Consider the following 17,475-nt stretch of genomic DNA (forward strand, 5'->3'; position numbering starts at 1 on the left):
CTCAGCTTTCAGATCAAACATACACTGTTAAATCCAAAAGGACATTTGCTCTTACTGATATTTTGCTAGTTTAAAAACACATTGCTGTGTACAATACTACGCTCAGCCCACATACCATTGAAGATTCTTGGGAGAACTAATTGTTAGCTATATGTTAAGAAATTAGCTATTTCATGTAACCCCAATTGATAAAATAAATTTTTTGGGTGACACTACCATGTGAAATGTATTTATTATTCTAACACATATAATCAGAATACAATTTAGGAGCCCATCTTGCAGAAAACTCAATAATTCCAAATGGTTCCCTCAGCAAAGTTCTTTCAGCACTGCAGTTCAATAGGACTGGACAAATCCCCTACAGTCTTAACCATGGTCCAAAAGAGGAGAGCCACTGGCGCAAGACTACACTCAACTCAGGCATCAACTACCTGCTTACATTAAATTCTTATCTCAGAGCTCCTCATAGGTCCAACAAATAAAACCCCAAAGTAAAGGTACCTCAATACACATGTGCAGAACATGAATGAACACTGTGTGCAATGAGTACACCATGTCGATGTATCCTTTGCAGAAACAGATCATTGTCATCTGTCCAGTAGAATAGGAAATTCTATAGTTTTCTGCACATCCAGCCTGGCCTCATTAAAAAAGGAACAGGTTGAGGAAAAAAGATCATCAGTTGCGTATGTGCTGGCTGGGTAGAATTACATGTCTCAGTTCTCTTCCTTTCTGGCAGTTGGACCCTCACATAGGCTGCGTGTCAGGGTTCCAAGCTAAATGTGCACTACCTCTCTCTCTCTCAGTCACTATGACACTCTCACACCTCCTTGATGTTCTCATTCATAAGGCAGGGACAGTGGTGGAAATTGTATTATATCTAGCATTATTTCAGCAGTAGTAATAATAAATCATGTTACTAATATGAAAAGTGTATCTGTGTTTGTGTGTGTATGTTTGTGTGTTTGTTCATCCCAGATTCCTCTTTCATGTCAGCTGCCTGAGATCAAACCCACACTGATACTGTTTCTGTTTCTTGAGCTGTCTCTGGAGACATGCACGTTGTTCCCACCGAGAACCGGTCTCCAAAAAGGATAACTGAAGGGAGGAATAACGGTCCATGTCCTGTTCTTCCGCATAATTCACACAGCGGCAGAGAAATTGCATTCACAGAACATCTTAATCAAATATTGCTAATAGGGGGAAAGTTCACAGGCCAGTGCTGTGTTTGTGCACGTGTATGTGGGTGTCGTGCATGTATGTGAATGTTTTGTGAGTGAAGGTGAGAGTATGCTTTGCCAAACATTGTATCTGTAGTGTACAACCTCCCCAGGATCATTTTATGCTAGGATCATGAAGTAATAGTGCTGATACTAATAACCCTGTCTCTTAAAAGGACACTGAAGAACACATTCTAGGTTTTTCCATCCATTGCCTCGGGACTGGTGTCACTGAAAAATGAAACCACGGTACATGCCCTCCCTGTTTTTATGTTCTGAAGACCAGATGAGACTGAATGACCTTGTTTAAACACCAAAGTAAACACCCTCTAAGTTCCCAAGCCTGGAGTGTGAGTTCCAAGCCTGTTCACCTTTGTACACAGTAACCTCGCGGGCTGGAAAGGCACAGCTCTGCTGGGCATGTTTGGGGGCCCAGTGTAGTTTGTCGGGAGATTCCCGAGGGTCCACACACTGCGGCTGCGTGCAGGTTGAAGCTCCTTCAGTAGCTATAAATGGAACAACAGGAGCCAAATTTGTTGAGCTCTGCTCAGCTCTGCACTCATGGGGGAAGGGGGTCACACTTGTGGCCTATATTGACTGAGTGTGGATAAAGAGATCTTTCCTGTGGTTTTGCTAACAGGACAAAGTGACAGCTTTGAAGATATTTAAGCATACTCTTAGGATCACGTGGCCTTTCCATTACTAAATACTCGAAACATGTATTTTATATATGAAGGGGAGAAGGGGCCTTCTCCCAGTGCAACAAGGAACCAACACTGGCAGCATACTAATCTTTGTAAAGGCATCCTCCATAAACTTCCCACATATATCATCTTTCTGTTACACAGGAAGGTCCAGCTTACCTCAGGTCCATGCTAAACCTGGATCAACTTATTATACATTTTTGAATTATGACTCTAGTTGTAATTACCACAGGTAATGTTTTAATTTTTGCTTTTATGGTTTTATGGTCAAGTGAAAACATCTTAAATCTAGTGTAAATATCTAAAAAATTCTTATTTAGAGATTGTTGTAAGAATATAAGATTATTTCACTTATTTCTAGATGTCTTTTTATTTGTGTAAAGTAATTTTACTAGGTAATATAATCTCAACATATGAGCAAATAATGTTTCTTGTTTGAAGCATTTGTCTTGAAACAAGAAATATTATCTGCCAACATGGCGAGATAACATGCACTCACTGGTCGCTTTATTAGGGACACCCTTCTAATATCCAGGTTGGATATTTTGCCTTCAGCACTACCTTAATACTTCGTGGCACAGATTCAGCAAGGTGCTGAAAACATTCATCTGCAGCACAACCATGATATGAATCTCCCATTCCACCACATCCTAAAGGTGCTTTATTGTACTGAGATCTGGTGACTGTGGTAACTGGTGACTGGTGGCCTCCACAGTCATTTGCATTTATGACATTTAGCAGATGCCCTTATCCAGAGCAAATGTTCAAGTCATGTTCAAGAAACCAATTTGAGATTGTTTGATTTTTGCGACACGGTGCATTATCCTGCTGGAAGTAGCCATCAGAAGATGGGTTCAGTATGGTCATTAAGAGATGCACATAGTGAACATCAATACTCAGGTAGGCTGTGGTGTTTAAACAATATTCATTTAGATTTAAGGGGCCCAAAGTGTGCCAAGAAAATATCCCCCACACCATTAGACCACCAGCAGCAGTCTGAACTGTTGGTACAAGCCAGGATGGAGCAGTGCTTTTATGTTGTTTACTCCAAATTCTGACCTTACCATCTGAATGTCACAGCAGAAATGGAGACTTACAAGACCAGGTAACATTTTTCAATCTTCTATTGTTGTTACAATTTTGATGAGCCCATGCAAATTTTAGCCTCAGTTGCTTGTTCTTAGCTGACAGGAGAGGCAACCAGTGTGGTCTTCTGCTGCTGTAGTCCATCTGCTTCACGTTTCGATGTGTTGCGCATTCAGAGATGCTCTTCTGCATACCTCAGTTGTAATGAGTGGTTATTTAAGTTACTGTTACCTTTCTATCAGCTTGAACCACGCTGGCCATTGTCCTCTGACATCTGGCATCAACAAGACACTTTCTCCCAGAGAACTGCTGCTCATTGGACATTTTCTCTTTTTGGGACCTTTTGCTGCAAAACCTAGTGATAGTTGTGAAATCACAGTAGATCAGCAGTTTCTGAAATACTCAGACCAGACCATCTAGCACCAATAACCATGCCACTTTCAAAGTTGCGTAAATCACCTTTTTTTCCCATACTGATGCTCAGTTTAAACTTCAGCAGGTCTTCTTGACTGTGTCTACGTGCCTAAATGCAGTGAGTTACTCCCATGTGATTGGCTGATTGGATATTTGTGTTAACAAACACTTGAACAGGTATACTTAATAAAGTGGCCACTGAGTGAATATAAACATATGTGATGACAGAAAACAATATTAATCAATCACCGTTTTCTGAAGTCTGGGCCAGATGTTCTGAAAATGGGAACTCTTTCAGAAGGTTTGTTTAACAATTGTTAAAAACAAAAAAAAACAAAACAAAAAAGATTGTGCACACACACATGCCTGAGCAACACAATATCTTTTCTGAAACATATGGAAAAAAAACCCCACTCAGCCAGGGTTCTTCAGCAGAACAATATAACTAAGACACTGCACATTCTTTCGCTGGCTCCATCATGGTATGTCGCCTGCCTTATTTTTCCAAACAGGTGTGTTGTTACACAAGCGGTATTAGCAATGGATGCCTGCTTTAGCTAGCTCATCCAGCTGGATGGAAGCCTGCTTAATCTTGACTGCTCTGTTCCCAGGCAGTTAATCAGGGAAAGGATCATATAAAAAGGTGTGGAAGGAAATTTTCTGGACAGAAAGTAGCAAAATATTCTAGGCTTTTGAAACTTTTTTTTTTACATTTGCTAGGAGTTCTGGTAGAAGGAGAAGTGTGGGGTTTAAGGGGTCTTTTCCATATATACACCATTCCAAATCAAGTTTCAGTGAGACATCATAAAGGGGGTGTATATTTAGCCATTCACTGTGCTGCCACGTTGCTTTTTGCAGGTTATCCCATATGGATAAAAGGACATACAACCATTCAAAGCAAATCATAATTAGAGATTCTGCTGCATCTTGTGGGAAAATACTTATTACTCTATACTTACTTTTTTTCACATTTCTGTTCTACTGTATAGTATATTTACAGAGTACATCTTTTATGAGAAGTGTAAAATTATACTCATAGATCAGTCTTTGGAGTTGTTTGCGATGTACAATTTTTCAGTAGACCATATAAAGTTTCTAGATACTACTGAACTTTTGACACACCATACTTTTGATCTAAAAACTACGTACTGTAAATGCATCAGTCATGAAAAATCCGTCTGCCTCTTAAATGGAAGGGATAACAATCTGGTGGTGACAACTAGTTATACAGCAAATAACTGCAAAGGATAAAGACATATAGGCTGCAGTAATTTATTCAAATTCAAAAAATGTGATGACAATAACAAAGTGGTCAATGCCATGTTGAAATTTTCCTCTTTGGGTTTTATGAAATGGTTTTGGTCATCAAAACGCGGTGGCATTAAAAACACAACATAAAAGCAGCCAGATCTACTAAACATAAAAAAAAAAAAAAAAAAAGTAAAAAAAGGAAGGAAGATGGAGCCTCCGACGCCTGCACCTACTCATGGTCACTCCAGGAGGAGGGTTAGAGGTGGAAGTTTAGAGGTGGAGGGTTAGAGGTGGAGGTTTAGAGGTGGGTTTAGGAGGGGTGGGGGTTAGGAAGCAGGGGGGGTAGTGTGTTCTTGCTTCCCAGAGTCACTGCTCTCACTTGGTTTCTTCTTCACCACCATCTTCTGGGCAATGCAAGTCACCTGGCCATTAGCCATGGTATAGGTTCCAGTTCTGCAATTACCAACCAAAAGGCAACAAGTCAGCAAGAAGACACAAATGAGTATGACCATGACTTTAACTTAAACTGCAACTCCATTAGACTCACTTCTGTTGGGCATCGACTCCATTAGGAACAACTGTCTGATTCTGTTTTCCAAAAAAGAAAGTGGACCACCAGTGGCCTGAATCTTGCCTGGGTAGACCTACAATGAGATGTCACTAATCAGGATAATACCCCAATGTATGAGGCAATGATCTTAGAATTTTCATTTAGAACTGAATAGAAATTATTAAATGGGCTTGTGTTTGTACCTGGGTGGTGTGGAATAACTTCCCCAGAATACTCCGAACTGCCACACGAACTGTTACTGGATGTTGATCCTATGCGCCCTGAAGCATTCACATCAACAAAAGGAATCGCATCTTAATCAGTCAGTCGACACAAAGCCACAGGGGTTATAGGAACACCTCTGATGCACAAAAAATAGAAAAATATCACTAAAGTAGGCTATGTGCTACATATATTGTAAGAGTTCAGAGCTCACTACGGTAGTAGTCATGGGTTGCAACGAGGGAGCCACTGGATGGAATTGCTGCCATTTCTCCCAGCCTTCAAGTGTCAAACGTGGAGAAGATGGAAACCCTCGCTGTGGAAGACAGTAATGGTTATCATGGTGAAGAAAAGATGCATGGGTCTGATGCTCACACCACACAACTATTGCATAGCAATACATGCAGCAGAATAAAGTGGCCTTCTCCAGCAGGACAGCACAGCTCAGAAAGCATCCTATAAAGGCAGAGGTCCAACAGATTGCTACAATGGTCTCATCTTAGAACCCATAACCGGGTGAAACAATGTCACTGATAGAAAAAAATGAAACTGCATGAAGAAAAACTCCTGTGAATCTGGATACTGAAGCTCACTTACAATGAGCATACATCCTAAGCTCACTGCTGGCTATGTTTGATCAGCTAGTACTAGTCTTAGTGGTGAGTAAAGAAGACTTCCCAGAGTATTTGCAGAAAAGTAAGCACTACATTTAGCAGCATGGTAAGAGGAGTTCTAGCCAGCACCTGAAAGGCCATTTTCCAATGACCATCTCAGGAAAATGCCTTCTTAGGATCGGACTTTAATTACAAATGCTGACAGCTGCAGGCAGCAGAGTTGGATTTCCATGTCCACCTATCCGCTTAGCTTTAAAAAGGCCCTGAAAGGGCCATGACCGCGCCACACTGTGTGCGCATGCATTGGCTCACTCTGCATGGCAATCTGCCATGGAACCAGAATGGGCTGACTGAAAGCCATGTACTCTGACTAGCACAGTGACCCAGTGTGGGTATCCATGGAAGTGCTTAACTGCAAGGACTCAGTTGGATTGCAAGTAAAGAGCAGTCTTGTTATTACATTCTGATTTAGGGGAATGGGATAATGCCTGCTCTATCTGAGGTGATTCTGTAAAGATATTATAGTTCATCCATTTTAACATCATCAAACAAACTCCCTTCAAGCAAAACGGGTGTTTAAAATCAAAGATCCAACATCCGAGATTCCATATAGTGGCCTGAACCTGAAACTTATGATAAGACGCACAAGACTTTGGTGCAATTTTACTGTAAAAAAAAAAAACAACAACAACATATTTTTAATCACTAATCTTGGATTAGAAAATTTACAGAGGATAAAAACAAATAAACAAACAAAATTCAGATGGGAAAAATGACTTTCACATTAAATGACCCAACCAGACATGATTTTACTTTGCCTTTTCAGTAACTTTACTTAAGGTAAAATTAGCTATTAGCTATCATGCTGACAGCATGTAGAAGCAAGCACCTGGAAACACCCCAGGACCAGGGATTGCAAGCCAGTCCTAGCTAATACCTGCCTGTGCTCCACAGAGTGGGTAAAACATCTCACCACCGGGTTATGTAAACTGTTCTTCAGTGTTTGTTTTAGACAGCTCAAAATCAGCATAAATATAAATAAATGTACCTGTTTAACTATTATCTTGGGAAAACAATCAAGAAGAAATGTGAAAAAAGTCAAGTTTTTAAATAAACTCTTACAAAATACCAGGCCATGGATTCATCTTCAGGCTTACCTCTAGCTCACGACAACCCAGTGGGGGATGAGGAAATTTGCCTTGATATTCTTTGATGGAAAATGATATTCGTACTACAAATAAACACTGTGAAGAGAAAATAACTTATAAAGTTACAATATATCAGTACAATATAACTTTCAATAACACCGTTCGAAATACAAAATGTCAGGTAAGACCCCAAGTTCATTGACCGTTTGGGTTCTATCATTGACAGATCATAGACAAAATGTCGCACACTATTACTTAAGTAGCTAAGTCATTCAAATTAAAGTAAATGACATCGTTCTTACCTTTAATATCTGGATTCCCTGATGTTCAAAACGTAGCAATTCAATTCAGAATGGCAGTTGTTCGACGTTTGGTGGGGTATGTGTTAGGCGACGGAGCCCATTTGTGTGGTGATTTTGGGGCAGAACCCTCCAAGGTCTTTCTGTTGTCCCAGTACTGAATTCTAGAGCAAGCTGCGCCCCGGAACGTTTTATCCTCTAAAAAAAAACGTCAACCACAAGATACTTGCCAAGGGGCGGGGTTTGGCCATTAGTGGCGACTTATTTGCCTTCTCATGCATCGCTGTTTTAGCGTGCTATGAACGTATCATTTCTCACCCATAAATCAGAACTGATTTCTAACTGAGGTTGCAGCGTCCCTGGTGGTCTAGTGGTTAGGATTCGGCGCTCTCACCGCCGCGGCCCGGGTTCGATTCCCGGTCAGGGAACTTGATTATTGTTTAATATTTTCTTGTCCTTCTGATATCACGTTTCATCGGTGTTCATAAACATTAAATCATGACTCTCAATTAATCCATTGCTTACGTCAGTGCAGCCCTGGATTAAGTGTTACCTGCATATAAGAAGTTGTAACGTTTTCTGACGCCATCTGCTGTTTGATAGAGCTACTCTGATACCTGAAAACTACTATGGGCGAAAACTGATTACAGACAGGAGCCGGATGTCATCATGAGCAACTAAAACAACTTGATATGGATTAAGCATCATAAACCTCATTAACCCCATTAATTATGGAAACCAAAACAAGACCACTCAAAATGTTTTCAGCAACTGCCTTTATTTACCCATTTCTTTAACAATGTTAACTTGAAATAAACCAAAACCTAATATATTACAGGATTAAAGCACTAAGCACAGATACAGCGGTCTGGTTCATGTGTACAGAATCAAGGCAACAGTACCAAGTTTAAGTACATTCATCATCTTGGCAAAAGTACGTAGTACGCCAAGACTAGATAATTCAAAATTAATGTAATAAAATAATACCAGAGTTTGAGTCATATTGTAGTTCAACTTTTCCCCCACCAAACATCTCAGCACTAACTACCAATTTCATATAATCAGTTTTATAAACTAAGCCCTTGTGCTAATATCTATCTGAATGCCCCAATTAGCTCTCCATCACTCTTACCAAAAAAAAAAAAAATAAAATAAAAAAATAAATAAAAACACACAGACGAGTTACCCCAACACCAAAAATTAATATACAACTAAAACTCCTTTACTGTATCAGAAAGAAATAGGTGTACATAAATTCAGTTTGTAAAAACGAGCAGAAAGTGGGAGAATTTAACACAATTTCAGTTCAAATCAGGCGTTTACCTCAGAAATCTCAAAGCAGTGAAACCAGTTAAGATGTATCTGTTGTTATGCTAATCGCATTATAGTCTATATAGTAGCACCTTTTGCCCTGAGAAATAAGCATTTAATAAGCAGTGTAATAAGAATGTAACAATCAGATACAACAGTGCTTTGTACTGCTGACGAAGCCTTTATGTTTTGCCTAAATGGCCTCTGGGAGAGGTTACGCTGCATCAAACTGGCATGATTCACAGCATGAGTGAATCACTCAATGACTGCCTTCACTATACACCAGAGCCGATTGCAATAACCTTTTGACACATTCAAAAGCACGCACACAGGTTAGCTCTACATGGGTTTCTTTTAAAAGAAAAAGAACACACATGTTGTCATTTATAGGATTTAGGGCCTTAGTACAAGGCCCTTATTTGTTGGCTGATTTATAAATCTCTCTGCTGTCAGCTCCAAGGGCCAGGGGCTTGTGTAGATCACAGCTGTCAATATACCTCCAGCTTAAAGGGTGGAATTGTTACCAGGTGGGGGAGGTGTGTCAGCATTTGATTTTCCTGGCATTGCCTTGGTCTTAATTAAACAAAGAGCAACTAGATGTGATCATGTGTGTATACTGATCATCACTGAACAGTGCACTGTGAATATACATTATTACATTTAAAAGAACTCGGGGACTAAATTATGACCTTTTAGATTAATTAATATGTTATGTAACCATTTCATAATGTTTTGTAAAATGAGAGGCTGTCACTTGCAAAACTTACCATTTTGTCCTCAAAGGATTTAAAGGTTGATGAGTTCCTAAGAGAAGTTAAGAAAATGCAACAACTCCTAAATTGGAAGATCTTGGTTTGTATCAGATTTCAGCTTTAAAACAATTATGCAGATTGGAATAAAAAAAACAAATGCTTCCCTCATGCAGTTCTGAAGAATAAGAATGAAAAACCCGTTACATATGTCATGTACTTTTCATTTGGACATGTGTTCAGTCTGGAGTCCTAGAGCAACCCTGCACTGCATGGGCTCATGTTCCCCCCCCCCCCCCCATTTCAAACCTACAGATGAGCCAAATTGGTGTGTTTGAGAAGAGTGTAGTACAAAAGCAGCCTGAGACTGAAACTGTGAAGCAACCATAACTGGAGTTCAGTGTCCAAGGGAAGGCAAGAGTTAAACTCAGCCCCATTTTCCTGTGACACAACAACTGCTGAGAAACAAGAGTTTGGAAGAGACGGAAGAGGCCCGGAGCACCTGGTACTTTACCTCATGGCCGGCATACTTAGGGACTGGCGCATGGAGTAGCCATTATAGCTGTTACTTCAGGGAGCAGTAAAGAAACAGAAGCAAAAGCATTAAAGCAGGGAGACAGGGTTAGCTGAGCAAAGAGCAAAAGGACCCACAGCAAACGAACAATGTTTCAGAGCAAAGCTTACACTTATATTACAGGTGAGAGCCTAGAATTCAAAGTGTTCAAAATTTCAAAGAACATTTGAAGAGGTTTCAAGAAATGGGCAGCAGAGGCCTGAAGTAACCAATACAGACTGACCTGGCAGGTGTCACAGAATTACTAAAATCTTCACCGTTACAGGTACGGTGCGTATGAAGGGTGAAAAGAAACGAGGTCCTCAGTAGACTCTTACCCAGGTGAGTCAGTGTAAGTCAGAGCCCTGACCAGTCCAAGGCAGCAATAATGGAAACAAATTCAATCACAAACAAAGGAGTATTTCAGTGGATAAAAGGCAACACTTGGTCAAGCGAAGGAGTTACTGTTAGAGCATAGCTTCGTGTGAAGGGTCAAATCAGTTGAGTGGAAAAGGTGAAATGAAAGGCAGCCTGAGAGCTGGGAAAATGCAACACGGTTTTCTGCTGGAACTGGAAAGGCAAGCAGTGGCATGTTTACACAAGGGAAGTGTTTCTTTGCACAGAGGGCATGACAGGACAGGTCAGGTTCCCATTCATGGGATTATTAATGCAAGGTCAAACAAATTGTTTTTATGTGGCTATGAATAGCAGAATTCAACCTGTGCCTTTGGACCCCTCATTCATGACACCCATTAGGTACAGTTGTGACATGACAACTTTAATACCTTATTTAATTTGTAGCTTTTCCTCCATTTTTCACACTTTAATTAAATCCCCAAGGTTCTGACAAAGTGTTTTTTGTGATTACAGGATTTATAAGTAAGATTTACTGCCTTTTAGCAACAGGCCTAAGATTTGAATTAAATTAGAACATTCCTTAATGAACAATTTAGATTAAAGAAATGTATTAGTGCAGTTAGTAAGAGAGAACAAGTTGGTATAAGGACCAAAAAAAAAAAAAAAAAAGCATAAAACAATGCACAACCGATGCACAACCGAGATGAGCTGATGAGGAGATCATATGAGAGACAGACGTATGAAATGAAATAAGAAAGTTAACCTCAGTTCTCCTAGTCGACTCTTGATAGCTGAGCTCATTGTGGAGAAAGCTGATGATGTCACCTGACCAGCCTGGGAGAAGGTCTCCTGAGTCTTCTTATAACTGCAGAAAGAGGTGAAAATTCTCTCCCTTACATAGATTGCCGAGTACGCAGGAACATTTAACAATGCTAGCCTTTTTTAACTGCAGCAAAAAAATAACTGCTTGGTTAAACATAGAAAAACATAACAGCATCAACCATGCAAGAGATTAGATGTCTACGTCCTTTCTGGCAAAAGATTCTACATTTTGTGGTGCTGGTCATGATTGATATTTGGAGTAATTTTTAATTTGCTTTATGGTTTGGGTTATGATTGAGAGTTTATGGAAGAACTCCTTTGAACTCTCTTAATGTTCACCATAAATATACCACTAATTCCTCTGTGAATTGAAACAAAAGTACTTATCCATCTACCAAACAGAAGGTGGCATGACCAAGTGTTCCTGATAAAAACAAAGTTTCTGAGATTGAGGTTAGGTCAAGCTTGTAGTTTTTTTTCCTATTAGCTGAGAGGAACATACAACCTGTCAGCATTCCTCATTAAATCACAGTAGTCACTGGCTTAATGAGCTTAGGCAGTGGCAGCATTACTAAAGGTTAGGACAAGCCAAGAGTTAACAGAGACAAAAGAAGCATCCGTTTTTCAGACACCTTAAGCCAAGATGTTGCTTACGATTCCCCCAGTCGCCTAAAAGCTCGTGCCCATATAGTACCCCCTCGCTCACTACAACTCCATTGGCCTTTCTGATAACCTTCCCTTATAAGTTGCTTTCGTCAGAAGCCACTGAGCCAGTTTAACCTCCCGATGCCATCAGCTGTTCCCCTGGCGTGTTCTCCTTTGCACACAGCTGAGCTGGTGGAGAGCACAGCCTCCTGTCCTACCCCACTACCTTGCACCTGCTATACTTACAATCATTCACTTTGCCTCCGCACACTTCGGCCATCCCTTCCACCCCCGCCCAATCTTCCTTCCACGCGCTCTACCCAGCCTCCATATGGCATTAGTTTACTGCCAAGGTTCAAGAACACATATTGGAGATATTGGAGAGGAAAGAGCGCACACAAAATCACACCTGCTTTGCTCTTGTTCGGAGTGGTTTTGCACCCTCGGATTTTGTCCTGTGCACTTGGGAACCTTCTTGTTCTCTTGCGCTCAGATTTTCTGCGCAACGGCACTGCCAAGGTCGTCAAACGACAAAGGACCAGCTGACAAAATCTGGCAGTGTTGCTGCCAGAGAATCCAAGGGCAAGAGCATGCAAGTGAAATCTGTCCTCACATGGGCCCTTCCCAAATCAAAGAAAAGCAGATTCCATTTGTGCCAGTATACTGGATATATTTCAGAGCATGTGTATAATTATGCACCAGAGCAAAGCAAATATGAATGAGAACAGAGTAAATCTGAGTTTGTGAGATCTGAAGGAATGGTGAAAAAACAAGCATCACAAAATATAAATCACAGAATAGCTCTAAAACCTAATACATGTGACCCTGCAAGAGAGATTAAAATTGTTGACAGATTTTAGATGGCAGCAACAGTCGCAACAGTCTCAATACTCTCATCAAATCTCAAAAAACACAACTACCTAGCCATAATATGCATATTTATTTATTTAAACGGAATTTTTTAAAAAATAAAGAAATAGAACATTTTTAAAAAGACTGGTCTGCATTCACATTCTCTTCCCTAGACTCCATTACTAAAAATGTACACTAAGCAAATAATGAAAGAACCTTAAACACAAATATGCAACCTTTATTATTCTTCAACTGATCTGATTTTTTCTCTCCAAGGCTCTAGAACCGCCTTCAAACAAAAACCTCACCTCAAACTACTCATTTGCTTCAGCCAAATCTTTTTGACCTGAATGTTAATACTAACAATTTAGAGTATTCCTACCACAATGCTAACAGAGATGTCCTCTGTAGTCCAAGATTTTTTTTGTTTGTTTGTTTGTTTTTTACAAAACTTACCTCAGCTGTTATAATAGACTACCACAGTACTAATTCAAATTTCTTGTCATCTCATACAAAGCACTGAAGGGTATTGGTTCATCCTCCCTCTCTGCACTGGTTCATCCCTACACACCATGCTGTCTGCTTTCACCCATATCGGTCTGCTTTCCAATCCACACACTAAACTGTCTGCTATGGGAGCAAGATGATTTAGTGCTACTGCCCCCTCCCCTACTCTAGAACATCCTCTCTCACCATATGTGTGATTGCTTAAGTCTTTCCTCGCTTAAGAATACATTTTAGCCAACCTTGTTTATTCTATACGTGTTAATTACTGATTACATTTTTTTATTCTACTGTACTCAACTTATTAGCACTGAATTAATTTTAGTTTTTTTTCCTTCCTCTGTAAAGTTGTGTCTAACCTTTGTAAAGTGATCCTACCTGTGAGAAAGGCACTAGATATCATTATAATTATTTCTATTACTAGTCAATATTAATTTAAAAATCTTGTTAATCTAATTCTTTCAGCTCAGACCACCAACATGCTGTCTGAAGACTTTTTTTTTTTTAATTTGAAAATTTCATTAAGAGTTGTTTTAAAGTTTCTGATACGGAACTAAAAGAAATTAACCTAACAGAAGAAACATATTCAAAATAAATACAACAAACGAATCAAACTCACGCATCAGAACGGCTAATGTCCTCCAAAGTAGCAGAAGCTGTAAGATAACTACACACACACACACACGCACAATTTTCAGGTTACATTATGAAAATGTATAGATTTCATTTGATAAAATATGGTGTTTTATAAACTTCATTTTTGTTTGTTTTTATCATAATTTTCATAATACTTCATATTTCTATGCCTGATTTAATCAAATCACACTGCCAGTTTGGTGGTAGTGGTGGAGTCATTTCCAGCTTTAGTTTTAAATCAGAAAGGATTTTTTGAAAAGCCCAAAATAAATGGGCCTACAGGTTATGAAGAAAACAAAAACAAACAAAATGTATAAAATGTATGTAATATATTTTATATATATATATATTATATATATATATATATATATATATATATATATATATATATATATATATATATATATATATATATATCTCACACACACACTTTTTTTTTAAACACAAAGAATAAAAAAGGGTAAGTCTACAATGCAAAATTAAATAATTCATTTAGTTAAACATTTTAAATAAATAATTTTATCATGGTTATAAAAGTCTACCAGGATAGCTAGGAGATCAGCGAGATCTTATTTAAGGTATACACAGAATTATATGAATAACATCATGCATAAGTCTAACCCTCAAAGTGGACAGATTCCTAAAGCCGGTTTGACTTCTTTCATGCCAAAATGTTGCAACATATTTGCAGAGAACATTTTTTAAAATAACTGGTTAACTGCAAATACAGGAAGCGTCATACACACAGGCTCAGCTGAAGTCACATTTCTCCCCTTTAGCTCATCTAATTGCGTACGAGTGTTCCAGTTGCTAAAAACAGCAAAGCACAGGTGTCTTTGCCCAACCAAGAAGATTCTAACTAAGTGGAAAAAAGAACCCACGCATTTCAGTATCATTGGGGAAATAAGAATCAAAAGCAAAAAGTTTCATTTTTCAATGAAAGACCCAATTACATTCTCATATATAGCCCAGACCAGGAATATATGTAGGAACAGTAGTAAAGGTAGTGCACCGCTTCCTGGCTGCATGCAAGAGGTAGAGAAAATAATGGAAACACCAGGAAATGTCTGGAGCCTGTTACAATTCTGATACACACTCTCCCTTACATTTTAAAATTAAGAGTTTTCTTTGACGTCAATTAAAATCCCCTTTCAAAAGGCCATGTATAACAACTCATTACTTGGCGTTCATAAATGTTAATTGTATATTTCTTTCAAAAGCAAGTTTTAGTCCTTTCAAAATAAGACATCCTTTCAATGTTCCCAATATTTTGTCAACATCCTATAGGTTTAAAGGGCAACTAGAGTGATATCAAAACATTAGTCAGCCAGCTTCTGAGAGAGTTAACACAAAGCATACTTTTATGATTCAATTCTCAATTGCCCAGTACATAGTGAAAATTAGTAGGAAAATATGTTAGCCAGAATTGAAAGGCCAAACTGGCTAACTCCTAGATTGCCCAAGGTAGAGGTATTAGACCTAAAATACAAACAGGGGAAGTAAGAAAACTCACAAGTTAGATGACTTAACTCTGTCATTCAAGTCTCCAAGAGTCTGTGAGGTTTTCATATAACTAGAAGCAGAAATGTTATGAAAAAGATAAGAGAAAGAAATATTAAGTCTAGCTGTTGTTTCCTTAGAAAACTCACTTTAGTGACAGAAAGATTTGATTCAGGGAAAGAGTGAATACAGCTCATAGCACAAAATCAAATTTACAGATAAATGGCAAAAAAGAGAGACCCCATAAAAGTGAAGCTGAGAAAATTGTTTCATATGGCTAAGGGTAAAACATTTTTATCAAAATCAAATATGACTGAAGGACAAGAGGGAGTTGCTCCAACAGCCTGGAAGTACTCACGCATTAGAGGACTGGACATCTTGCCAGCCTTTGGTGATGTTTTGTTTAAACTCAGACAGAGGGTTTATACCCAGCCTCCGCCGCAGATCTGCAGCATGCCTCTCTTTTGCATTGAGAACCTGCCTCAAAGTCAGAATTTCATCTTCTATCTGGAAAAGGCAAATACAAATTAAGCAACACAGATGCACCTAATCTGATATGTGCACAAAGATAAATATTCTATGTAATTTACATACAGTACATCTAAGACTATAGTTCACGAGGAGAACATTTTGGGTTCCATTCCTTAACCTCAGCCACCAAGCATCATTGAATTAGCAATTAAGTGTTCATTATTGGTTACTGAAATACAATAAGAACATAGGGTTTCCCACAAGAACATGGACAGGAAACTGTTCTGTAGGGCTAGAATAGTTTGGGATGCCTGAGTGAAGCACCTTAATGAGCTCCAGCTGCACCTCCAAAGTCTCCTCCTCGGTCATGCCTGGTTGCAAAGTCCCACCACTGGCCCCCTCAGCGTTCATCGTCGCGAAGCCTCCACCCAAACAATACACGTTACGTGTCACAGTACTTTCAGCGTTCAAAACAGATTTCCAAGTTGACACTGATTTCTGTGCGTGTTCGTGATGCCTACTCTGCCTTATGACACTGCAAGTAATAAATATCGTGGCACTCTGAATTAAGATCCAGTAATAAATGGTTACCATTAGTTTTAATACAATAATGCGCTTTAAACATAGGAAGAAGGATCACATAGATAGAAACAGCTGGCTGGCTAGCTAGTTAGCCTTAGTTAACAACTGACCGAAACATTAATCGTAAAAAATGGATTTGGGCGAGATGCATTTCTACCGGACTTATTGCAACGGCGCGTATACACCCAAATGTCTCACAACAGACAACAACTAGAGATATTTAAGTAGCCACGACTGCTAGCCATGCTAAGCGCTAAGTAGGCTACAGACATGTACCTGAACACTTTCACGTTAACCTCTCTGGACACTTTACCTCGGTTCTCCGAATCCATTTGACTGGAAATCTCTCACAAATGTTTAGAGAGATTGACGTTGGGACACAAAAGTCTGCGACTAGTGTGACTCGTGGGTCCCTGTGCTGTTGACGTTTTTTAAAAAGCAGATTTGGGCTTAAAGACGAGATTCACACTTCCGGATAGGAGTGATGACGTAAAGCGTGTGTATTTTTTTTCTCCCCACAGATGCAATTGATTAATGTATTTATGAATATACGCTACACTATACAGTGGGTCTTGAAAGTATTCAGATCACTATATTTGGACGTATTGCACCCTCTGTTTGTGTTGTGAATTTATTGATTTGATTTTGAATTAATATGTGCCATTTTTACCCATCAATCTACATGTAATCACCCATCATGACGAAATTTGAAAATTCGGAAATGTAGAGTTTTGAAAAGGACTTAAAAACCAACACAAATCTTTTGTGCACCGAAGTATTCCCTTTGCTGTGATACTACAAATTGTGACCAGGTGCATCCTATTTGCTTTCATTGTCCTTGGGAAGTGTATAAGTTGGAGTCCACCTGTACTTTCTATTGATTGGACATAGTTTGGAAAGGCACATGCCTGTGTTCCGCAGTTTGCACTGCACTGTCAGGACAAAAACCAAACAAAAATCTAAGACATGAGTTCCAAGGAAGTGT

At 39.2% G+C, this 17,475-nt stretch overlaps 2 protein-coding genes and 1 non-coding gene across 5 annotated transcripts; 1 reads left to right on the forward strand and 2 right to left on the reverse strand.

The window, feature by feature from the left end:
• Positions 1-4,680: 4,680 nt before the first annotated feature.
• Positions 4,681-7,700, reverse strand: ppdpfa (pancreatic progenitor cell differentiation and proliferation factor a). The gene is made up of 6 exons (XM_027012773.2): positions 7,512-7,700; positions 7,219-7,305; positions 5,662-5,763; positions 5,429-5,506; positions 5,223-5,319; positions 4,681-5,128 (listed from the first exon to the last, which is right to left on the reverse strand). Exons 3-6 carry the CDS (start codon positions 5,714-5,716, stop codon positions 5,002-5,004), a joined length of 357 nt encoding a protein of 118 aa, XP_026868574.1. The 5' UTR covers positions 5,717-5,763; positions 7,219-7,305; positions 7,512-7,700; the 3' UTR covers positions 4,681-5,001.
• A 164-nt stretch (positions 7,701-7,864) lies between these two features.
• Positions 7,865-7,936, forward strand: trnae-cuc. The gene has a single exon. It is a non-coding gene; the product is annotated as a tRNA-Glu (tRNA).
• Positions 7,937-8,267: 331 nt separating this feature from the next.
• On the reverse strand, positions 8,268-16,963 carry tpd52l2a (tpd52 like 2a). Of its 3 annotated transcripts, none has more exons than XM_027012823.2 (8): positions 16,804-16,963; positions 16,233-16,330; positions 15,796-15,944; positions 15,451-15,510; positions 13,921-13,968; positions 11,242-11,343; positions 9,587-9,623; positions 8,268-9,392 (listed from the first exon to the last, which is right to left on the reverse strand). In XM_027012823.2, the coding sequence occupies exons 1-8, from the start codon at positions 16,820-16,822 to the stop codon at positions 9,324-9,326; spliced, it is 582 nt and encodes a 193-aa protein (XP_026868624.2). In that variant the 5' UTR covers positions 16,823-16,963; the 3' UTR covers positions 8,268-9,323. The 3 variants fall into 3 exon arrangements, with proteins under 3 accessions (XP_026868624.2, XP_026868625.2, XP_026868626.2); XM_027012824.2 differs by having other exon boundaries at positions 16,767-16,963; XM_027012825.2 differs by lacking the exon at positions 15,451-15,510.
• Between the last annotated feature and the right edge of the window lie 512 nt (positions 16,964-17,475).

Source organism: Electrophorus electricus, chromosome 23 (assembly GCF_013358815.1).
Source record: "Electrophorus electricus isolate fEleEle1 chromosome 23, fEleEle1.pri, whole genome shotgun sequence".
NCBI lineage: Eukaryota > Metazoa > Chordata > Actinopteri > Gymnotiformes > Gymnotidae > Electrophorus > Electrophorus electricus.